The sequence below is a fragment of the Schistocerca gregaria genome, chromosome X (assembly GCF_023897955.1).
Source record: "Schistocerca gregaria isolate iqSchGreg1 chromosome X, iqSchGreg1.2, whole genome shotgun sequence".
NCBI lineage: Eukaryota > Metazoa > Arthropoda > Insecta > Orthoptera > Acrididae > Schistocerca > Schistocerca gregaria.
In genome coordinates, this window is record NC_064931.1 from 513089312 (window position 1) to 513115595 (window position 26284).

General features: G+C 37.8%; 1 protein-coding gene across 1 annotated transcript in view; it reads left to right on the top strand.

The window, feature by feature from the left end:
- Nucleotides 1–26284, top strand: part of LOC126297546 (putative inactive tyrosine-protein kinase Wsck) — a 139883-nt gene that overhangs the window by 45917 nt on the left and 67682 nt on the right. Inside the window, exons 3-5 of the mRNA XM_049988467.1 lie at nt 3274–3576; nt 9161–9381; nt 12426–12627. Of these exons, the coding sequence (XP_049844424.1) occupies nt 3274–3576; nt 9161–9381; nt 12426–12627 (726 nt within the window). The remainder of the gene's footprint in view (nt 1–3273; nt 3577–9160; nt 9382–12425; nt 12628–26284) is intronic.

The following is a 26284-nucleotide window of genomic DNA, read 5'->3' on the forward strand; positions in this document are numbered from 1 at the left end:
CATTCTGGTCTAGGGGAGACCCGTTCTGCACCATGTGGAGGACTGCCTGAAAAGTGGTACCCTCGCTGGTATGTTGTGCGACAAGTTTTACATTGAGAGGTAAGTGAGTGATGGCCTCAGCTGCTCCGGTGCCTGAGTGAAAACTCACCTCAGGGTCATCATCGAACTCCTGGCCATTGCCCATTGCTATGTGAGATAGGAGGTCTGCTTGGCGTGTTGTGGCAAAGTTTGGTACCTGATATTGTATGTTTTGGCCAATAGAAGAAGGGCCCACTGCTGAAAGTGCCACACCATACTGATGGAGATAATAGCCATGGCATTGAACAATGACAGGAGCAGTTTGTGGACTGTTGGTAGTGTGAAGCAGTGGCCGTAACATAATTTTGGAACTTTCTGACATGAAAGATGATAGCCACGCTCCTTTATCTGTTTGGCTATAATTGCATTGTGATGTGGACAAAGTTTTGTACACAAACACAATTGGCTGTTTGATGCAGTTGACCATGTGGGTGAGAACTGCTCCCAGACCATAATCCGCTGCGTCCACTGCCAGCACCATGGGTATTGAGGATTGTAAGCCATTAAGCATGTTGAGTGTAGGAGTGATTGTTTGAGAGTCAAGAGAGACTTGTCACAGTTTGCAGTCCATTCCCATTTGGCACTTGTGCGTAGTAGGCAATGTAGTGGTTCTGTGATGGCAGTTGCATGAGTAATAAAATGTCTGTAGTAGTTTAACTGTCCCAGGATGGATTTCAGCTGAGTTGTGTTCATTGGAATGGGCAGATGTTGAATGGTGTCAACATATTCTGATGTAGGATTGCCTGAGACCATGAATAGGTATCCTAGATACGTGACCTGGGGGACAAAAAACATGCACTTGTCTATGTGACATTTGAGGTTGGCCTCTTGTAGTAGTGTGAAGAGGACCTCAGGATTGTCTGCTAATTCCTTGGCACCCTCGATGGTGACTAGTATGTCATACAGATAGTTGACTACTTCGGGGAGTGGCTGAATTAGTTTCTTTAAACACCGTTGAAATATGATGGGAGCACTAGCAATGCCAAATGGCAGATGATTGTAGTGAAATAGCCCAAAGATGGTGCTGACAACCAAAGTCACCTGAACGCCTCGCCCAAAGGGAGTTGTAAGTAGGCTTCCTTAAGCTTGATATTCTCTGTTGGCCACTGGATTGGGCATAATTCATTGCATAATTTGTCTTTCAGAACAAACAGCAAATTGCAGGCTTTGCAGAAGCACAGGTGGCTGTGGAAAGCAGGTCAGTATGTGCCTCGAAGTTTGGAACTTGTGCTCCAAAACAGACATGAACTTTTCTGGGAGTCGTGTCATGTAAGACATTGTATTAACTGAGTGGATGGTAGGTTCTGGAATATGGATCTCGAGTTTGAGAACAGAGAATAAGACCATCTCCAGAAGGTTGACATGGCGCAGTTTGTGTGCTACCTGAATCCATTTCTGAATAATGTGAGAGCGGTATGAGATTGTGGCCCAAAGCTGACCTTTGATATCAGTGGTACCATTAATGTAGCTCCACAGATGCTGACCCAGCAACTAGAGAGGTGGGGATCTCATAGTGGAGTATGTGGACCAGTCAGTGATGGCAGTAAAAGGTCCTGTGTCAATCTGAAATCTGACTGGATGTCCATTGACTTGAGGGAGAGATGCACGGGCCCGATTGTATGAGGCAATGTAGCATGAACAAACTCTGTGGCTGGGTGGGAAGTGACATCACCCTCTGATTCACAGTTGATTTCTTCCCAGTTGTTACAGTCCACAGACATTTTAGACACTGTCTGGCAGACCTCTGTTTGGTATTCCATCTTGCCACAGTCACTACACTTTTGCCGCCTGAACTGGTACTGTTGCCACTGATTGTGGGTAAAGCATTGACTAGGGGGCGGGTGTAGGGGCAACATGGGCAATCGGTATGTTATAAGGGTGCTTTTGGGCTGGGTCTTGTTTCTGAATCAAGGTGGCTTGCATTTTGGTTATGAACATTGATGGAGGGTCTTGCAAGGCTGTCGTTGATTGCAGTGATTGTGTTCGAAGGCTGGGATGATAGGGAAGCATGTTTCCAGAAGGCGATCCTCCCACTTGAGTAAGTCTGCCTGAAGACTTGTTATCTGATGCATGGACAATAATCATGCCTCTGACCAACAATGCAGCATAAGACTGTTTATGATTGGGGTTGGCACATTGAAAACGGCAGTCTCTGGAGATGTCCTGCAGTTGGACAATCCATTAGCACTTGAAGCTGTACTGAAGAACAGCTTCTGCCGAATGTCTGCTGACTGTGGTGGACAATGTGTATGCTGAAAAGATGGGATTCCATGGTCCTTGGTGTGCGGCACATGCTGTGGTCTGTGTGCGAATAGTGCATTTTTACTTGATCTACAAGATAGTGCTGGTAGTCGTGGTGGTGCTGCTGCTGCTGCTGCTGATGATGATGATGGTAAAATTATTGATTTTTGAAATGTAAACATTGATGATAAGATGTTATATTTTAATAAGTCATGTAGATTTTCTGTTAGTTCCAAGTTCAGGTGACATTAAACATTGATTTTATATGATTAAAACACTGTTTTTAATAATCTGCCATTTTTCCAGCCCCTGCAACACGGAAACTATCAGTCCTAGAGCCAAAATGAATTGGACCTTTTTTTGTAGGAAATTTAAGTGGAAAATCTTGGTTCGAATCCCAGTTCGACACAAAGTTTCATTGGCATTGTTCCATAATATGCTGATGATTGTCCATATCTGCAACTGTTAATACATTTCATGTATTAATGTAGTTTAATTTTATACTGGGAAACATACTGGCTAGGAACCACAGATTTGGAATTATTCGACAGAAACAAAAAAGTGACCTTTAAATGTCCTGCACTCCCTGACCCCAACACTCACATCCCACCAGCCAGGATTTTTAGTAATTTGTTCATGAGACTCCCACCTAGCATGGTGCAAAAATTTGTGACTACACAATTTTTTTCCACTAATTTTCGTTTGGTGACTCGACTATTAGTCGTGTTAAGTCCTTACACTACTCATTCTCCTATAGGTCTCATGTGGCTTTCCTTAGGAATATGATTTATCTAGAACATCTTGTGTAACAAATGTTTATATCAGCTTTTTCAAGTTGGTCAAGTTAAGTCATTATTTCAATGTTAATATTTTTATACTTTCAAATTTCCTTACAAATGTAGGTATAATGTATCTTATTATAGGAATATTTATCCTGAAATTCTATTTCTTTAGTTGCAGGTCCGCCAAACACTCTACAGGTAGCAAGTGTGTCAGACACAATGATTGAAGTTACTTGGACTCCACCTAAAGCTGCAAATGGTGAAATAAATAGCTACACTGTGACAGCAGCCCCCAATCACACTTATGCCAGAACCACTCCTGTACAAACAATTCTACTCACATATCAGAGCTCAGTTACAAGTGCGAATATTATTGGCCTGCATCCAGGAACGGAGTACCAAATATCAGTGTCTGCAATCACTGCGGCTGGGACAGGTGTTCCAAAAACACTTACTACCTATACACAAATTGGAGGTAACTTTATCAGTTAACAGAATTACTTTCTCCATTAATATCCTTTTTTCATTATTTGCAATTACATATTGTAGGAAGCTATTTAACCATTACTTCCCAGTCAAATTTCAAGAAAGGAAAAAAAAAGAAAACCCTTGGTTAGACATATATAATAAGAGCTACATATTCCATTGGGTATTAAAATGTAGAAACATTTTGTAGGCTTCAACCTGATTTTCTGGACTTCAATTTTATTTTTTATTTAATTTGAAGTTTATGACTATAGGAAGTTTCTGCAGGTACTACAGTGACTGTGTTGTTAACTTTGCTCATTAAGACTACATTTTCAAGGCTCTTAATGGGTCTTGATTTCTTTATTTCTTTTCTCATACCAAACAAGATGACAAGATTCTTAAACATATGGATGTAGGATGCATAATATTTAAATTCGAATTTCCATCTGAAATAAGTTTTTAAGCTTCCATGGCAGTGTCATTTTAAGTGAACTAATTTTTGGTAATAGGTAATCTCATGGTAAAACATTAAAGCAAAACTATTTTATTCTAATTTCCAGTATCCATTCTGGCATAGCTTGAAGCAAACAATAAAATCTGTTTTATTTTAATGAACTGAAATGACAAGAAATCGTTTACATTAATGAAAACTTCTGCTGGTGTGTTATTTGTAAATTTTTATTTTATTTGGTGCCAGAGGAACATACTTAAGTGAATGAAAAGGGAGAAAACAGTCTTTCATAAACAAAAACAAAACACACTGAATAGTTGCAAATTTCTATGCAGAGCTGACAGAGCTAAACTGTTACTTATCCGGTTGGGGAAATTAAAGAATGACAGATGTTTGAAAGTAGATATCATTTTCTGTATTTGTGCATGTATATTTCATTTCCTTATAGTCTTTGTGGCACACTTTTTGCCAGTGTCTACCAGGGTGCATTACCTAGGCACATGTGGATGGTGGAGATTGGTGACACATTGGACCAGAGTTCTGCTGCTGATGGCACTGGTATGTTCTTGACAGTGTGTTCTTTATATGGGGGGGGGGGGGGCTTCCCCATGTCATCTGGAAAACACACACACACACACACACACACACACACACACACACACACACAACTTCGCTTTTGGTAGGCATTCTATAGCAGCGAGAAATGTTAAGTCTCTGTGTATCTTGAAACATGAGAGAGAGAGAGAGAGAGAGAGAGAGAGAGAGAGAGAGAGAGTGTAATTGGGAGGGGGGGGCAGTGAGTGAATTTTCTTGCAGTCTGTACTATTTTCCCAAATAGGCCACAAAAAGTACTGTACCAGTTTTAAGGTTAACACATAGAGTGATCCATTGCTCGCATTACGTTAATGAATTCCCCGTGTCTTAACACATACTTTGATCAATTGTTCCGTGGATGTTCCAGTACAAGATTTTCAAGATTTCTTCAAATCGATTGAGTGAGATTTCTTTTTCTGACTTTGATGATGTGAGTCAGTAAAGTAGACCCCACCATCCTCCTTCCACTTCTCAAAATGATCCTAGAGTAGATTAAAAATATGCGATGTACTAGGATTCAAACCTGAGACCTTTGCCTTTCATGGGAGAGTGCTGTACCAACTGAGTTAACCAAGTGCAACTTGCGACCTGGCCTCACAATTTTATGTGCACCAGTTCCTCATCTGCCTTTCAACCATTAATCTGCCATGAAGTTTCAAATCAGTGCTCACTCTGCTGCAGAGTGAAAATTCATTCTGGAAATTCGAGTGTAGTTAGTAGATCAAACAAGTCATACAATACGCATATATTCAGGTGGTGGTAGTACTGCATAGACAAGGTATAAAAGGGCAGTCCTTTGGCGAAGCTGTTATTAGTGCTCAAGTGATTCATGTGCAAAGCTTTCTGATGTGCTTAGGGCTACACTATGGGCATTAACAGACTTCGAATGTAGTTGATAGTTGGAGCTATAATCGTGGGACATTCCACTTTGGAATATAGTATTCAGAGATCCACTTATCACCATGGACAATGCAGTGACCAATGGCCTTCACTTAATGACAGTGAGGAGCAGCGTTTGTATAGAGTTGTCAGTGCTAACATACAAGCAACACTACATGAAATAACTGTATAAATCAATGTAGGATGTACTGCAAATGTATCTGTTAGGACAGTGCAGTGAAATTTGACCTTAATGGGCTATGGCAGCAGACGGCCAGCAAGAGTGCCTTTGCTAACAGCATGACATCACCTGCAGTGCCTCTTCTGAGCTCATGACCACATTGGTTGGACCCTACAAGACTGGAAATGTGTGGCCTGGTCAGGTGAGTTCCAGTTTCAGTTTGTAAAAGCTGATGTTTGGCTTCAAGTGTGAACAGACCTCAGGAAGCCTTGGACCCAGGTTGTCAACAAGGCTTGGTGCAAGCTGATGGTGGCTCCATAATAGTGAGAGCTGTGACTACATGGATCATTGACTGGAAATGGTTATGTTTGGCTACTTGGAGACCGTCTGCAGCCATTCAACAATGGAATTTTTATGGATGACAATGTCCGACGTCACCGGGCCGCAGTTGTTCGCGATAGGTTTGAAGAACATTCTGGACAGTTCATGTAAATGATTTGGCCATCCAAATTGTGCACCATGAATCCCATTAAACATTTATGCAACTTAATTGAGAGATCAGTTTGTGCACAAAATCCTTCACTGGCAACACTATTCCTGATTCACAACAAGATCTTTTTGGTTTAATGTTGGGAATCTTGTTTGGAGTTCCTTTATTTTTTGGTCATAGCAAGTAGAAGAAAAAGTTGGACTCGTCCATTCATGAAATTTATGCTGTGGATTGGATTGAGCCTCTGTGAAGTTATGTGGAACACGGCATTTTCTTAATTATGTTTTACTGTTCCAAACTCTGTCTTGGTTCTTCTGTTACTAATATCTAACATCTGCATTTGGCTTATATATGATGTCAACAAAAATTTACATTTGTGTTCACAGTTTCCACAGGAAGATAATGAAACTTTTATAGGAGTGAAAACACACTGTAATTTGCACAAGATGAGGAAGTATATTACTATTGGATCATTATTGTATCTCAAAGACCGTATGATACAGAAATGATGTTGCTGTCAGGAAATAGCTGAGACCTTTTTTCCATAAGTGTAGAGATATTTCAAAGGTACTGCCAATTGTTAGTCTTAGACGTTGTAGAGTTCTTTTGGAAGCAAAGCTGCTGCTTTTATTGGTGAGAATGCTTCTCCATTTCAGTAACTTTTTGTGAGCCTCTGCATTTTTGTATACAGAACACCATTACGGGAAAAAAGTGCATGCTCCAACTTGTTCGTATATCTAATGAATGATCCCCTTGATTCACTATCTTTGAATCATATTGCTTTAAATTCCTTGAAGAATTTTATGCCATTGGCTACTGAAATTACTTTGGATCCAAATGAGTGTAAGTTAACTTGCGGCAAATGTTCAATCCAGTCAATTCTGGGGAAGTAACTTGTCAGTAAAAATTATGGTTGATGATGTCATCTTTAAAAAGTACTCCAGTTTATTACATTAACTGTTTCTTATGCACTCAATGGCCTGAATAGCATCTGAAAATGCTCATATCTATTGGTTTTGTCAACTGGATTTGATAGTGAGCAGGCAACTGTTTTTTTATGCCATGAATTCCTATACATTGACAGATCTTTTCATTAGGTTGATTACAACAGGTAGAAAATGCAATAAGTTTCGTTCCAGCTTCCTCTAACTGGTTAATTAGTTGATTCAATATATGCAAGACTCACCAGGAGCGGCGTTGCAACTTGTATACACAGCAATGGGTTGAATCTCGTCATGCAGCAGAGCAACAAACATTAATACCAGAGCATGATCTGCAAGGTGGTTATTACATTTGTCTGGAATATATTCCCATAAATTGATGAAACCATCTACTTTCAGTAAAGTGTTCTTGAAATGTAGTTTTTCTTGGAGCTTAACTTCATCAAAACTCTGCATGCTTTTTTTCATTTTGTTCTTCCTCTAAATAATTCTTACTTGCTTCCAAAGTGTTTGTGTTAGTTCCACATGAGCATTTGAGATCATTTACTATACTTTGGGGACTTGTTTCAGAAAGTTGTTGCAACAATCTGTTCTTCAGACATCATCTGTATCCTTAGGGCTACTTAATTTTAAGAGCACACTGCCCAGAAGAAACTCGTCATCATACCGCATTTCCTTGTTGTTTTCCAGTTGGCATTTCTTTAACATAGTGTCAACTATGATTTCTTGTTTCTTATGGAGTTTACAGTGCCCTAGGACATTTGACTGAGACATCTTACACTTTTCTTCCCAAAGCTGCTTTTGCAGGAGATTTATTTCGGCATTCACTGTTCTTATTTTATTAGGTAATTGCAAAATATCCAGTTTCTTGCTCTTTGATATTGTTGTTAACATAATTACTGCTTTGTCCTGTACTGCTCCGTTCCCTTCATTTTCCTTGACAGAAGAAATACTGGCAGACACCACAACTACATGTTGTTTACCGCCTTATTTTTGAAGCTTCTCTTTTGCCAGTGTTTTACCGGCAATTTTATTTTGTGTAATATTTTCAGAGATATTTCAGTAAACTGGGAAATAAATGAGGAACTGCTCCTTGTTTAAGAGACCACCATTGTCAAGGAATTTCAACTTATTTATCAATGTTAAAACAATCTGCTGATGTTTTTCCTCATTGAAATGTGAATCGCATACAAAACTATTGATAGTCAGATCTCTGTCTTTACAAGGAATTGCTCTCATACTTGTAAATTCTGCTTCACTTTTTGGAGGCCTAAAAAGTATTTACTTTTAGTTCCTCTGCAGTTAAATCTGCATGCTGTAAGCAGCCAGATCTGCACGCTGCAATGAAAAATGTGGGCATTTTGTGTTCTTTTTCTGTAAATACGAGTAACTATAATTTTTAACACCTGTTTATCATCACGGCCTTCAACTCTTCAGTGTTAACTCCCAGCACCTTTTACATACTCACAAAATAAGTGTAGATAAAAGCAACAAACACCGTCTGCTACGCATAAACTTGAGTCTCAAGCGGCAGTGCTGCTCGTAGTTCATGGGCATGCCACCTTTCCTACATGACCTGCATTACCATGGCTGGAGTCATTGCACTTTCTCTTCTACTTGCCATGTTTTGGTCTTAAATTTCTGAGCTGTTAGGAGAGCATGCTAGAAATATGACCTTTTTTTTTTAACTCTTAAGAGATACCCTGAAGAATATTAGTCACAACTTAAAAGTAATCTTATTAACTGGGTACATAGACAAACAAGCTGTCAAATTTCACTGCATGTGTTCTTCTTCTTCTTCTTCTTCTTCTCCTCCTTCTTTTTCTTCTTATGGCTCTGCACTTATTCATTAGGAGGACAGGGCTATTGTTATATCATTGCACATTCGCTTTAATGTTTTAGTCCATTGTATGAAGGTAATTTTCTTTCTTTTTATGTTATTATAGTTCCACTCCCTCTTCTTACTTTTTATTATGTACTGGTACTGAATTAAATTGTTTCAGTATGTGAAATTCAAACTGCGGACAAGTGTAATTTTTCTTTCTTTATTTACAGATCCTAATGAACCAGATGTTCCAGAAATCATTAGCCGTCATAATGGTAGAATGAATGTTCGTCTGAGCCCTGCATTCAGTGAAAATGGTCCAATTTCAGCATACAGAATTATTGTTTTGGAAGGCAAGAATTTTGCATTTGATGAAAATTCGCTGAAATCGTATGAAGAAGCACAAAAAGATGGCAGTCCCTACTACATTGCAGCTGAACTAAAACCAGAGGTCAGCAAACAAAAACTGCAAACTCAGTCAGCTTGATAGTTCCTGTGGGGCATCTTCGTCTCATACTTAAATCTGCCATTAAGATGTACAGTGGGTCAAATGTCACACTGGCTGCTGTTTTACAGATTACAGTATCCTCTTGTTTTGCATTCACTACTGCACTGATACAGCTGTGCAACCATTTTCAACTGATTTTTTCAAATAATTATTAGGTGGAAAATATTTAAAATACAAATATGAAACAGCCATTGGTTGTTTAGTCAAAAGAATGCATAGGGGACCTACTTGTATTACAATAAGGCACTTAGTGAATCAAAAAGTGATAAAAGTGTAGGGAGCTGGGCTAATATGTCATAAAATAAAACACAAGTAAAGTAGAATTAATAATTGTCCCTATAACAAAGACAACCATCATTACCATACCTTACCTAAAGACACATGCAATGTTTCTTGAACAGTAATGAAATAGCATACCACTAAAGAGTGTAAGAGAGTACTGGACTGTGTTATACAGTGACACATTCTGGTCAACCAGTAACAGATAAATTTTAACTCAAGATATGCTGAGTTGTGTGCTTTGAACACTATTATAGTAATCTCTGTTAACCTACAAAAGTGACATATTTCAATGTATGAATAAAGAGAAAAGAGAGAATAATTATTGTTTCTTTATTCTGTGCCCAGGTTTCTTAGGGAGATCATACTGACATAGCAATAACTGATAGTTGTTGTAATTGTTACAATATTTATTAAATATGATGACACTCTTTCTGACAGTTTTGTTTTGCATGGTGTATTATAATAAAATAAAATAGTAAAAAAAATCAAGACAAACCTACACAAATTTTTTTGTCTTCCTCATTATAAACAATGACAATAAAGGAACCTCCAAATGAAAGGATGGTGAGTGATAATTGATCATGAAAGTAACTTTTGTTTTACACAGTATACTGTTATAGATACATGTCCATGCATAGTTTTCTTTCTTTGTCCATAACAAGAACAGCAATGAAAGATCCTGTGGACAAAACAATGGAAACCTAAAAGGACAGACACCTATGCAAAAATAGCTGGTAAATCTGTTAAGTATAAGACTGAAATCTTCCGAAACAGGGAGCTTTCAGCCCTATTATGCAATTTTGACCTGACAGTGAATTTCTTTACGTTTCTAAGTAGGGGGCAAGAGCACCAACAAAGTAATTAGAAATTTTTGTGGATATAAGAGGGTGATTTTGTTGGAGTGCAGAAAAGTTGCTTCTATACCATTCAGCCATTGAACTGCACAAAGTGTTTTGCCAGACCATTTGTTTAGCCTTTTCTGTCAGGTGCAGTGTGCTACCAGCAACTGAAATAGAACATGAGTTAAGCAGGCAAGCAGGTCCACACATTATTAGAAAGTCTGGAGAGTCCGTGCTACCATGCCAACCAGTTTTTTTACAGGATACATCTTGTTACTGTTAGGTCGTTTATACCTGCACCGATGAAATATTGCACTTGACATTTCGCATTATGTCAAGTTAAGTTGGCAACACTGTAGCAGCGGTGTTGCAACAGCAGCCGCTACACACGTAGCAGATGATACAGTTTTCTGTTCCATCTCGTAAATGTAAGCTGCTGAGCAGTAACAGTATATATAAGAATTCATTTTTGGCTTGCTACCACAGCAAATAAACAACTGCATAATAATTTATATATAATCATAGTGAAGCATGTGCTTCACTAGTGCTGAAGATTTTAGTGTTAGTGCTGAAGATTTTTTAAATCATGGCTGTTGTCTGTCGTATCACAACTATGAGGTATTTCTTTACAAATGATTTCCACCTGTAATTTTCTCTTCTGGAGTACCTACTATGAGTCACAATCCCATGTATTAAGGTGTGTGTCCACTAGCAACTAGACTTCAGCTAGTTATTTGACATAGAGACACTACCAGCAAGTCAACATCCTCAAGTTTCGTCAACTTACAGAAGGAACATCTGCATATTAATGGAAACAGTTACTAGCAAGTCAACATCCTCAAGTTTCGTCAACTTACAGAAGGAACATCTGCATATTAATGGAAACAGTTACTAGCATCATGTTGCAAGTACATGCAGAACTTCTCAGTTGCTGGAAATTTTTCTCAAATTTACAGAAGTTTTGTGTGTTTAGTACTGTATAAAAATGTGTGTCAAAAAGGAGAATGGCACGAAGGCAGATTAACTAAAACAAACGTACCATGGGTATCCATAAACATACATAATTGGCCACTGCCAGCCAAGGAAGCAAAATGAATTTGCTGATTATTTTGTTTTACCAAAAGGGAAAAAAAGAATGGTAGTAGAGACATCTTTATATTTTTGCTGATTTTTGTAAAATCTTAATGACATTTATAATAAATGCTGTTTGCAAAAATCAAAGAGTAGTTAAAAGGTGATCTTTTGGTGGTACGGTTTACAGCATTTTTGTATTTTAGTGTACAATAGACGAGATTTTCGAAAATTGCATACGACATGCTAAGAAAGTTTTTAATCTGAGACAAGTCCTCTGATTTTTAATTCATCCAGTAGTGTTTCTTGATAACTTAAATATGTACGCATCTGTATCGGTTTCTTCGCGCAAACATATCTTTCTTAATTTTTTGTTGTTGTGATTTTTGTTCAGTCTAATACTGCAAAAATGGTGCCAACTGCTCTGGGTTTTAAGCATGACACTGTAAACTTCCACTTGCCAGTGTCACAACGCAACTCTAGAGGAAACTTGGGGCAAGTTTCTGAAGTTAACTTGCCCCTGTGACTTTCAGAAGTAAACTTGTGCAAGTTTTTGTTCTAATGTAAACATGTCAGCAAGTACTTGAAGTAGTTACATGCACAAGTTATTTTCTAGTGGACATATGCCTTTAGAAATTGTCTCAATTTTTTTTTCACATTGATTGCCTACACTGAACATTGGCATCGGAGCACGATTCTGTTCATTTTTCCAAAATATTTTAGGAAGAAGTTGAAATTTAATGAACCCTGTTGTATTATGTCATAATTTTCTTTAAATTACATCTTTATTTTTAGGAATTTAGAAGTGAATTCACTGTGGGAGACAACAAAACATATGGAGGATATTATAACCCGCCTATCCCAGAGCTGGTGGATACTCATGTAAGCCTTGGTGTGCTGAGCACAGTAAATGATACAACTCGAGCATCTTACGCACGTGTAACACATGAGCAACACAATGGAATTCTGATCCTTAATGTAGAAGGTTCCATTGCTGGTAAGATTCCTCTTTATTAATGTTGTCATTTAACTGCCAAGTCATGTGTTATTGTTATCCTGTGCTGTAATATTAATGTTGTTGTACGCTTGATTCCTTGCATTTCCATTTGAATCTAATTTTAATGTTTCATAGCAAACATTACTTTTAATTATTCACAATTTTTCTGCTACTTACATGTTCCATAGGTCACTTGCACAGCATATGGTAATGATATGAAATCAGTCAGCATAAAGGTTATTAACATTATTCATTTTTGTATATTGATGCCTGCTGCTTATAATTCACAGATTGGTATGTGCGTTAGGGTGGCAGAGGTGTGACTACAAAGGGCTGGGAGGAGAGACTTTGATTATATCTAAATGAAGATTAAATGAAATCAAGTTAGATCCCAATGTCTAGTCCAGCTGTTCATCATGTGCAGCAATTAGAACCCATAAGGTAACTGTTTTGATTGATCACTTTGTGGGAAACTGCTCACTAGTGTGCGCTGTGGACAGTGTAGTGTAGTGTGGGGGCTGATGTCTCAAACCCACAAGAGTAGACTGATTGCTAAAAGACAATATTAATTGGAGACCTTAGGGTTGTGTTGCATATAATTAGCACTCAAACTGATTGTGCTGAGATTTCTGTGAGCTTATAGGTTGATTCACACTAGACCCCAAGGGAACAGAAGGGACTATGATCATAAACGGAGATGTGTTCACTCTACACAGAAAGTCAACACTTAGTTACTTTTTTAGCCCAGGAAAGTGAGGCTGCGAGATATCACTCGTGATACAAAAAGTTTGAAGAATATACACTGTTGGACAGAAAAAGTGAAGCACCTGGAAGACACAGTGGGATTTCAAAGTAACTTTGTACTTTAAGTGTTTGGAGTTGCAATTTGCAGTGACAGGTGGAATGATCACCAGAATGCATTAGTATTGTTTGTGTTTAGTGATGTTACCAGGGCTGGTATGGTGTATAAGGAGAGTGAGTCAGATATTGAGTGATCAGTGTGTAGGGCGTGAAGATGTATCGTACTTGTGTGAAATGGTGCTCAGCACCTGATGGAGTTCAAAATTGACTTGTGTAATCCCGATATTTGTGGGCCTTGTATGTGACAGTGACCTGATGTTGAACTGCATGGGAATGTAAGGGCAGGCATACTCAAGGTTCCAGTTGACCATGCCTGTCCACCATGAGTGAGGATTGCCATATTTTGCACCAAGCACAGAGAGTAACCCTTTCACACCTGAACCTGCCATCTGAGAACAAGTAATGGACACTCTGAAACATCATTTGTCATGTTATTGAGGGAACTCAAATGGTACAGTGTTGTGGTGCCATTATTCAACAGGACAGTGCTGGCCTGCACCTGGCATGTGCATCTACGAACTTTCTTGCATGATGCTGAGGTACTCCTGTGGCCAGCAAGATCCCCACATCCGTCGCTGATAGAACATGTGGGGAACCAGTTTGGACATAAACTTCGTCCCATTGCCAGTATCAGAGATATGAAGGACCAAAGGAGCATTTACAACAGTTGTGTACCAGCTTACCTCAGAGGGTACATGGTGTTACAGCACTCTTCCCAATCAAATCAGGGCTTGCTTCCAGGTGAGATGGGGGTGCAGCCCAATACTGTTAAGTGGGTTAGTACTGCCAACTTCTCTGTAAATTTGATTCAGTTTTGTAATCATTAATATTTCGTTCTTTATCACATACACACTCAACCCATGAAGATTCATTTCTCCTCCTCCTCCCCTTCTCAGTGCTTCACTTTTTTTAATTAAATTAATGAACTAGCAGTAGTAGCAAAGTTTGTTAATAGCCAAATTGTTAATAAACCAAAGTAAATTTCATAATGGATGTTCTTCACAAATGTTGTGTGGTAAATTTCTCATGTAGTTGAGAACTGAAATAATTGTAAAAGTTCCATCCAAACATTTTAAAACATCAACATTTGCTTGATGGGGGGGGGGGGGGGGGGGGGCAGGGGGGAAATAAGAGTCTATATACACACAAGCTAATAAAACAATATTTAGAAGCCTATATACATAGCACTTTTTTACTTTAACCTCTCTGTATTTCTTTTTTCTAAATGCCAAATTATCTCAAAAAAGCTAGTTTTTCCTTATATAGAGCTGGATTTTCATTATTAAGAAAGGTATTATTAATGAAAGTTGTCTCACCTATTTATGCTGTTATGTGTACACAGTGTGGGTTTTGTCATCTTCCAGATACTGTGAAACTTAAACAATTTTTTGCTTTTTTGTATTTCACCTATTTTGTGTAAGAACACTCATGGGGAAAATGTCGTTCTCATATGACCTTAACAATGTGTCTTGAAAATGAAGCAAGTAATAAAGATTAAGAAGACACCAAATTCTGTACCATAACACGAGTGAATGCAGTGAGAGTATGTTAACTTTCTCTTTGAGAATCCTTCATGATAAAGCTCCATTCTGCCCCATTCTGTTGTTTCATTCATGATCTGTGTGAATATCAAATTTGAAATGCATTGTGGAATGTTTTAACACCCACTGCGAATTGACCCTAAAGCCTGCCTATCACAGGACATGCAAACACACCTGGATAAGGAGCTGGTGATGTCATAGTGTGCAATTCTGTGTTCCACTACACTGCGGAGTGTAAAATAAAGCATCTGGCATGTCAGATTTTTGCCTTGAGAAGGGAAATGTGGCCAGTGGGATGCGACATTGTTTTATGTCCCAAGCAGAACATAGGAGCCATCGTATTTTGTGGAGTTAAACATCATATTTGGTGGGTTTTCTTTCACATGGAGTGTGTAGCATGAATATAACCTGGTTCAAAGCGTCAGCAAATTGAGTATTTTTCAAGAGCCCATTGTCGTAACTATGATTTGTTATAATAAAATACAGGTAATTACAACTTGGTAGGTAAAGGCTTCGTGTAGTTGATGTTTGTAGTGCTATAACTTGTATGCTATTGAAGTATACCATTTCAGTGCTACAGCACAGTGATGATCTATCAAAAGCACATTGTTTTGGTCCAATCTGCATATTAAGTGTCAAATAATAACCTTAAAAATTGGGTATTTATTGTAAATAATGTATTTGCTGAAATCTTGTCACAAAGGCCAATACTGGAATGTTTACCCAGCGGCCAGAAATTTTAAAATGACTGCCAGTCTATCAGAAAGTAAATGCAAGTTACACACTGGAAGTTTCTGCTATTGTGAAACTTTCTATAAAATATATATATTTATTTCTGGGTTTGTTAGTGGGCTCATGTTTGTATCTTGCTAATAAATATCTTCTTGAATAATGGTGAGTAGCTTTGGAAAAAAACTCGTCTTCCATTCAAATGAAATTATGAAATTAATCTTGGTTGAATCTCAAAATCTAAGTACATTATTTCAGAGTTTTGGTACTCAATGCAACATAGAGAATATGGATATTATGGATGCACAATCTGACATTAGGTGTCGTACCTCGACTATATTCAATTGAAAACCAAAAATGGGATGAAAATTCAATCGCGTTAGCGAATAATTTCTAATAGTATGCATCTCAGATCATTGTACAGCATTATGTAGTGTTCCTCTACCAGCAATTCATTGTTCAAGTTTTTAACAAGTCCAGAATCTTCTTCATGATTTTCTCCACTCTCCTTTGACAATCACTAATGGATTTTATGCAGCTATTTTGTGCACCTCTGTTTTCATGAAGAAACTGTGTGGCTTGTGAAACCAAATAAATCGAGCAACTGATACTAGAGTGAACTGAGAGCACAAATCACATTAACCAGCTCATCTCATGTTCTGACGGCACTCTCTCTCATGAGGTCAGGTGTCCTGTCTTCACCCACATCCATGTTAGCTGCCTTTTCCTGTGTGAGGATGGCTTAAGTATTTGTAGGTTTAGCACTGTTCACATGTCTCTCCAAACTCTTCAAGCTATAGCAGGCTAGTGTATCATTTGCAGGGTTGTTAGTAACTCAACTGCCTTTTGCAAGTTCACAGGATAGGGTATTCTAGCCCATGTGAAAGAACATTGGAAGTAATGGACTGAAGTTGATCGAGCAGTGACTTCAGGCCATGGGACACACCGCACTACTTCTGTGCCTACACCGTCCTACACAAAGTTTCGCTAAATATAGAGTAAAATGAACTTAGAAACCCAAGTACTTCCACCACTTTTTATGTAAGGACAATAATACGCAAAAGTAGAGTATGTGAAGATGGGTTAACACAGTTGTAAGAAGTGCTGGCTAAAATAAAATGAGATGATAGGGGTATTATAACTGTTGTGGAAAATGGAAGAGTAGGAAAATTGAAATGGGGGCATGTATTTTATTACAGAAATATAGAAGGTACCAAATTCAGATGTAGGATTGATTTTAAACAAAAAGTTTAAGCCAGTATTATGGAAATTGAAGGAATCCCACACAGAATAGCAGCACTAGTTCTAAAAAGTAAACGAAAGATATTCAAAGGAAGTCGCTCAGCTCTGTGCACCAGCATGTTCACATTCTGACAAAGAGGCAGAAGATCTCTGAGCAGGGTTACAGCAACAGACAAACGACAGCAAATCAGTGCACACTTCACTGCAGAGTGAAAATTCATTCTCCTCCAATGGGAAACTTTGTGTATGAGTGTAGAATTTACCTTGGTCAACATCTTTGTCCATGACACATTCTTTGAAAGAAAGGAAAAGAGGAGAAAATAGAAAGTGGACTTCACAGTTACCAAATTGAACTCAGAATGGAACTGGATGTATTTTATCAAACAGTAATTGACTTGTAACATGCAGAGTAAGAATAAAAACTGTGCTGCAAGGAAACAGATTCATCAGGAGGGAAGAATGAATTGCATATTATCAATTTATTTAACATTAGTATTGTGTACCAGATTTAAGAAGCTACAACTTCAACACCTTAAAAAATTAATGTTATACAGACATAGACAGAAAGGTAGTTATATAACAAAGGTATTGAACACGTACAGCAAAATATATCGCGAGCATGAAGAAAGTAAAAGAAAATAATTTGTCATGTGAAGCAAGGCACCTATTAAAGAGAAAGCAAAAATTTCTAGTAAAAGGTAACAGAAAAATAATTGGGTGTCTTAATGAAAGAAAACTGTCCAAAAATGTCTTTTAGAGGATCTTAGAAGATATGAGGGGCATTCAGTAAGTAACGGAACACATTTTTTCCTGAAAGCAGATTGGTTTTGAATGAGGATTCCAATACACGATATTATTCCCTACTCTTTTGGCTACAAATTCCTATCTTTCAACATGAGCTTTGTTTAGTGCAACAGCCTTATACCACCTCACTGGGAGAGCCTGTATGCTGACATGGTACCACTCTGCTGGTCAACATCGGAGCCTGTGTCTCGCTGCATCAATAACCTCCCCATCGTCCATGCGCTGCTTCCCACATCCTTCATTGGGCCACACAGATGGAAGTCAGATGGTGCGAGATCCAGGCTGTAGGGTGGATGAGGAAGAACAATCCAGTAAAGTTTTGTGAGCCTCTCTTAGGTGCGCAGACTCGTTTGAGATCTCATATTGTCATGGAGAAGTAGTTCATTTGCATTTTTGTGGTACAAACACGCTGCAGTTGTTTCTTCAAGAGGGAAGACATCAAACAGTTGACTTTTGTCTCTGCCATAGTGAATACTTAGATTATGCAAATATTTATCCTTTGACACCTGTTATAATAATATGTTAACAAGAGCCTTCACCAGTGGGTGAATACATTTGTGCATTTATTCTGATGTACACTGAATGCAATCTGGCTTCTGTCTTAAGCCATGGCATGTTTCTGGTTTCTATATCAATTTCACATATGACAAGAGCCGCTCGGTTCGGCTAATGTAATTTACCACCATGTGGTGTAACAAGTGAGTTTGCTTACCTCGCAAATATTTTTCTACTGTTAGTAATATTTTGTTATGTTTGTAAAAAATAATTTTTTTAACTGGTTACATACATTTTAGGCCCCACTACTTCTGAAGAAGATATTTTTAGAAATATTGATACCTAGGTAAGGGCTAAATAAACCTGTGGTTTGCCTGCCACTGGTTGGCTCATTTTTTCAACCTCTTCAGATTTATACAATTGTCAATTTGCAGCCATGTTTAAGACTTCAGATTTTGTTTAAAATGTAAACTGTTGAACTGTGTATTTCCAAAATTAAAAATTTCCATTTATTTCTTAGATCTTGAAACTTGATATTAATTAATTCATAAATAAAAACATAATAATAAAATTAAGTAATAGATTAGAATGCAAATCTCAGACAAAAGGACAGTGAGAGCCCTTTAAATGAAATAAGTTCAAAATCATGTAATTTTCATGTAGGGAAACTTAACATTTACAGAGAACTTCAGCACTTTTCAAGAAGCTTGAACAGTGTCTTATGAAGCAGCTCTGCTTAGCTGTCGCAAAACAAGGCCTAAGAGAAAAAAGAAAAGAAAACATGTCTGCTAATGCTGTTCCGAATTGCACATAGCTGCCTTCGCCTTCAATAATGGCCCGGAGTCCATGATGGATAAAATCAAAAGCCCGAAATCTGTTGGGCATTGAGCCCACAACTCCTACCGCATAGCTTTGGACATTCAAGCAACTCGTTCGAAGTGGCATGAATTGCCTCAGGAACCATGCAGCGAGTAGATAGTGAGTGTCCTTTTCCTTTATTATTCTGACCTATTCTGCCAAAATATTCTCAGTCAGGTTGCCATTCCAATACAATAACATTTCTGTCATTGTGAAGGCACCTCTTTATGACAAGTCACATATGATAGGGTGAGCTGTCATATTGGAGCACGACCTGATCATTGTGAAATCTCATTCTGATATCAGACAACGTCACATTTTCCAAACTTGTAATGTAGTTGTGCACTTCTAGTTTCTCTTTCACTTCCTACAGAAGCCAACACCCTTCGGTTGATATCCATCGCCATACTCTTCCTGATTCCCTGACACTTGTTCGGCAACTTGAAGTACATTTTGGATCACATCTAGCACCTTTTGGAAGGTAAAAAAGTAATTTTCCTATTGATGCAATACAGAAAAATCTTTCATCAGTATAAATCTCTCCTCTGAAAAACTACAGAATTCTGCTGACATTTACAGCAGCAAGTGCAAGGTTGGCCTCCCTATGAGGGACATATAATGTCGCTTTCACAATAGCATTTTTTGCTCTCTATCCATCTTCCTTTGGATGGTGAATGACAGACCTACTGCTAACAGCAAGGCTCAAAGTTTTGTGAATTTTTTGTGCATTGAGGCAGTGAGTAGTCTGCACTGAACAGGCACTGCAGGTGGACAAGACAGTGTGGTAGCTCATAGGTCCAATCTATGCCATGAGATCTCTACGAAAATAATGATATTCAGCTACCTAAAACTATTCTCTGACTTTTAACTATAGCTCTACACAGTGGCCCATAAACAAAATTTCTACTACACGAGGCAAGGCTTTCTGCCCTAGATACTTAGCATCACCCATGCGAAGCCAGGGTGCATAGACATTATAATGTAAAATGAAATGTTTAAGCTATTATGTGCTTTCTGTATTTGAAACTACGCTTTGTCAAAGCCTTGCATAGCTTAGGTGATACTGTGCTTGGCACTACTGTACATGCAGTGTTTGGCAGAAGAAACACGTCTGTGAAGCAATGCAATTTCCAGCAACTGAATTATTACATTTGAATGTGATCTGACATTAACAACCAGAGCCAGAATAATAGGAACAGATTTCAATATGATAAGAAGGACCATTGACTGTTTCATAGTTAATTTCATTTTAACCTCATCAAATTACGTCTCATTGAGAAGTACGGATTACAGAGATAAACAGCCAATGGCAACCATTTTCACTACGGGGATATGATACGACTAGGACACATTTATGTTCGGATTGTGGTATGCGCTCTGTGAAACAGTTTCCAGAGAAAAACTATTTGAAAATATACAGATGATTCATCTACACTGCTCTGTAGCATACGCCTTGTTCGAGGCGTATTTCATGCACCTTACAAGAACAAGGGACCGAACAAACCGAGCCTAAGATTCAATTCTGGTACCTAGAGATTTATCATAGTTTTTAATTATTTACTATATCACTTTTATCAGTTACCATAGTGTCCGTCTGACTTATGTCCACCATCACAGAAAACCTACGTTTCAGTCTGAGTGCCAAGCGGGAAGGTTCTTGTTTATCTCACTTGCTGCATTGTCGGTTGTCTGAAGTTTTTCTCCTCAAGTGTGGTTATGGTCATCAAGTGAGTTCTAGTGCCTCCACTTCATCTTACTGTTTGTTTTTGTTTGTGTACTTGCAGCGGCATCGGCTGCTCCACTATGCCTATCATGGTTTCCTTGTGAATTGCACAAAAAGTACTGTGAGCTGTACTGTCTAAAAAACCAGTGCGACATGTGCAGCCCAGGTTCCTAGAAATCCACAACTGGCTTGTAGATACAATTCATGTGAACTCTCATCAAGTACACACCACTTATTTTGACTCGGATGAGTACGTGTTTTACGTGAAATTTATGGATCCCTTTCACATTGAAAAATTACTGTCATAACACGGTTCTCGAGTCATGTTCAAGCATTGCGATAATTCCATTAGTATTGTGTCACTCACAGACGCTGAAATTGACTATACCAATGTTTGAGTGTTCAACTTTCCAAAGGACATATTGACTACTCCTTACGATAAAGTGGAAAATGTTCATCATTAACGTCAGTCTATTCAACACAGATTACAGTGTTATAGTGGAATTCATTCCATGGAAATGCATATCAAATGCAGTATTCCACCACATTTGCAAGTATGTGGTTACTGTGTTTGTATCACCTGCACTGGTCAAGAGGGAACCTGCTTTCTGTGTAATATAAGTGACATGTTCGATCTAATTGCCTGTGGAGAATGTTGGTATTAAAGCTGTCATTATGCAGCATCAAGAGAATTAAGGGTTGCTGATCTTGTTCCTTGCCCTCCTGAAGTCAGACCTACTTTTACTTCAGATTCTAATGACCAAAAAAACAGTTCTGATAATTGTGTAAATAAATTTGTGCCTTTACCTCTGCAACAGCATCAGAACGCTTTTGGCCCCAGGTTAGTAAATGCAACACTGGAAAACAAGCGCTGTTGCTCTCATGATAGCAAGGGGAAGCGGCTTCCCATATTGGGCATAGCATCATGGATTTATGCAGTCGTCGTACTTCTAGAGATACAATACAACACTGTTTTACTTGTGGAGATCATATGGAAAACTGGTCTTGGGTTAGGACACAATTGGCCGTGCTTATTCGATCTTCTGAGATTGTACATGCTACGGACATCATATTCTGCCCAGGTTCTTCCTTCTTTCAACAGTCAAAAACTGTGTTGCTGAGACACTTCATTCATTATGTTGTACAATGTGAGGGGGAAAATCACATTAACTTCAGGAAGTACTTGACCATGGCTTTTTTGACATGCCTGCTACTGCCTAAATATCGAGACCTTCAGTCTTGTTTTTCATCTGCAGGTGTTGGTTAATTTCATTTTCCTTATGATAGGGTTTTTACTTCTTATGTATGTTCCCATCTGTTTTGCTCCGGCTTGTTCTCTCCTAGTTTCCCTGCTTGTTTTGCTTTGCTTTGATACAGTATCACTCCAGTTCTGTTGTATAATGTGTATAGATGCAGTAATATACATGAGTGTATATAATCCTTGCAATTCAATTGGAATTTTTCCTTACGGAAGGCTTCTTTTGTGATTTAGACTGTAGTGTGATTTCGTTGTCTACGTATTTACCATCCCAGAGACAAAGACCAACTGTTAAAAGATACATGCTCAAGAGACCAGGAAAATTGGGCTGCAGAGGGTGCTAAATACATGCGCATAAGAACTATGCCTTGCTTGTGTTAAATAACAGCATTTTACATTAAAGCAAGAATGAAATTTCCTCCACAAGTCTACTAAAAATGCAATAAATTTACAGGTATATATGACTTATAAAATTTCTAATACATTTGCTGACAGAGTAATACTGTGCACAAATTCAGTGTGCAGAAGATAGAGTTCTATTTACAACGGACCACAGTTAATAATGCATGGGGAAAGAAAAGCATATATGAGCTAAAACAACTTCACTAAAAAGAAAAACTTCCGCTTAACACTATGGAAGCTTAAGCGAAAAGGGAAATTGAAAAGCAGTGGGAGCTATATACATGCACATGTTGCTGGTGTTAAGTAACATAATTTTACATTGAAGCAATATGACAATCTCTTATAGAAGGCCAGTAATGAATGCAATAATTTTAGAGGTATTTATTAAATTTTCTGTGAAATATTTATGTACCATAGTGATACTGCACGTAAATTTAGTACTCAGAAGATACCAATTCTATTACAAAAATAACTTCTGTTACAAAAGGGTGGAGGAAAGGATAAAATGGGCAAAGTTACATCACAATATAAAAAATGAGAACATTCTTTTTAACTGTACCAATAAAATTTTTTGTAATGCCAACTGTAGGAACATACGTTGAAAAGGCCACAAAAAACAAAATCTAGTGATACAAAATGTCAATTGCTGAACAGTAGAACAAGAAATATTTTGAGGAAAGTGGCACATTCACCGATGTTAGCTGAGATTGGTAACCATATTTTATATGACCGCGAGCAGCAGTTTAAATCCATCAAGGAAGTGCTTACTCGCGAGTTGCAACTGATCGTTCAAAATGTTACCATCTCTCTTAGTGAGATGTTTATACATTTCAAGTTCTTCTAATGAATCCAATTTCCAGCCTTTTATTTCCTTACACAAAAGTATAGTTTCTTCTAATTCCCTCGGAGAATGGTCTGAAATAAGTAAATGTTCATCAAATGAAAAATTATGCACATTTCCCCCTTTCTTACACAACAGATGCTCCGTATATCTGGCTTTAATAGCTCTACTGGCCTGCCCTATATAATAGCTAGGGCAATCTTTACAGACAATTTTATAGACGCCTGAATTTATGAAAAGATCTTGTTCAGTTTTTAATGTATGTACTAAACTTTTCGTCAAACTGCTGTTCATAGAGAAGGTACCTTTACAACTATATTTTCTAGTCAGAAGATGGCCAGTCCTGTAGGACACATTACGTAAAGATGGTATTGAAATAAACTTGTAATTTCCCTCTTCATTAATCTTGATTGTTGTCACCTAATATTGAAAATTTTTTATTTGCCCTTCTGTTGCTAAGTATCTGGTCAACTATGTCTTGTTTATAACCATTATTGATAGCAATAGTCTTAATCGAATTAATTTCTTTCTGAAAATTATTTGGGGAAAGTGGCGTTGTTAAAGCACAACTTATTGCTGAATTGTATATATGAATATTATATATGTCAAGAGATGCTCGGCTTCAGCTAATGTAATTTACCACCGTGTGATGCAACAAGGCCCACTCCTCCTGAAGAAATTATTTTTAGAAAGATCGAAACCTAGGTCAAGGGCTAAATAAACCTTTGGTTTGCAACTGGTTCGCTGATTTTTTTTTTTTTCTTTTTTTTTTTTTTTTTTTCTTCCAAACCTCTTCAGATTTATACAGTTGCTGATTTGCAGTCATATTTAAAATTTTGAAACAGAAAAACACCTTCAGAGTCCTAAAAGACTGTCACCTTGACTTTACCAACTGAAGGTGTGGCTTTGAACTGTTTCTCTGGAGGAGAGGTGGTATGGCATCGGTCCATGGATTGCTGTTTTGTTTACAATTTGAAGTGATGAACTCATGTTTCATTGGCTGTGACAAGCTTTGACAAAAATTGTAACACTCAGCTTCATAACACACAGTCAACTCCACACAGATGATCCTTCGTTGCTCTTTATGGTCCCGTGTTAGACAGCGAGAAACCCAGCGGTCACACATTTTTGAGCAAACCAGTTGGTGGGCGAGTGTGTCAGCACTACAGGCAGAGACATCCAGTTGTGCAGCAAAGTGTTTGATTCTGATCCGTTGATCACCTCAAATGAGTGTGTCCGCACGTCCCAACATTGCATGAGTCACAGCTATGTATGGCTGGCCGGTTTGCCAGAGATCGGACAGGTTTGCATGACATTGCTACGTTGATGACAGGTGGATCACCCAACAACTCACCATGCTTTTGTTCACTGTCAGGTATCTGTAGAAATTTTCCAAGTGCATATGAATATTTGCAATGCTCTGGTTTTCCACTAAAAAAAACTTGGTGACAGCTCTCTGCTTGGAACATGTGTCCATTACAGACACCATTTTGAGAACTATACACAGTGCAAGCACCTATCAGGACTGTGAAACTATAGAGGTTGAAGCAAGAATATTCCACAGTGTCCCACAATAAATTCCGCATTTTTCAATCAAAACTGGCCGGGAAAAAAAATGGTGCATTACTTGTTGAATGTCCTTTGTACATTGGAAATTAGGTAAGGGAAACAATTGAAAATAGAATATTAAAGACAAATCCAAACTTATGTTAGGTATAAAGCACAGTACCTAACAACAGAGAGAAACTTGTACAAGCATTCAAAGATTTATTTTAATGTTGGTGTAGCTCAAGAGAGGAATCTGCAACATAGGTTGTTACTACTGGAGATAATAAGATTGAGGAAGTATTACTAGACGTATTGCACAAAGCCATTGCAGGTATGAAGGAAGAAAAGTTGCCTTGAAATGATATTTCAGTAAGATTGGTTAAAGGTGGTGAGAAGCTAAAACATACAAAAGTTACAAAATTATGTATTGAATGTCTGTCTGGAAATGCAACTGCTCAAAACAGGAATAATAAAATAATTATCCTGTTTCTCAAAAAAGGAGACAGGCAAGACATAAAACTTAGGCACAGAAAGGGGTGAAATCTGCAGTTAAAAAAACTTTTTGGTAATCTGTCTATGGAAATAAAAAGTGTGACAGATAGCAGAAGTGTTTTCAACATCTCCTTCTGTACCATAGAGGAATTCTCCAATTGAAATAATCAATCTTTTTTGCAGGAAAAACTTTGTAATGGCTCGCATGTTGTCATATAAATATTGTTTTCAGTATTTGTTCTGTTGATGCATCCTGTGCCGTAATGTTTTTTGTGAATGTGATCTATGAAACAAGTAAATAAGTAGCCAAGATATAGACCTATGTGCTTCCTCCCACTGCTGTGCAAGATATTAAATTATTACTAATCACACATAAAAAACATTATATTTGAATCTTTCAGAAAAAGTTGTATTTCAGAACCACTAAGCACATTTGATAAATAAATCTTTATCAACTATTGATTTTGATCATTCAATCATATCCCCCTATCTTAACCTATATATAATTGCGTCTATGGCAACTTTTTACTGTGATGTTTAAAAAAATTTTAAAAATGAGAACTGTCTGGTGCCACTGTCGTTAATAGTAAAATTCATTGTATAGTCAACTGTGAAATCCATTTATATAGTTCTTCATACACAAGGCATAATGAGGTTCCATATTATGTGGAGTAACCCGCCCTCCATCTCTTGAACACTATAAAAATTTGTAAATACATGCTGCACACATTTTATCTTGAAAACCTAGAAGTATTTATGGATAAAAAAGTAAATCATCTTAAGAGGTGAGAAATTTTGCCTGTATATTGAAAAATGTCTTTGTCTGTGTAATGAAAAATGCCGTCTCTGGCAAATTTACGTTC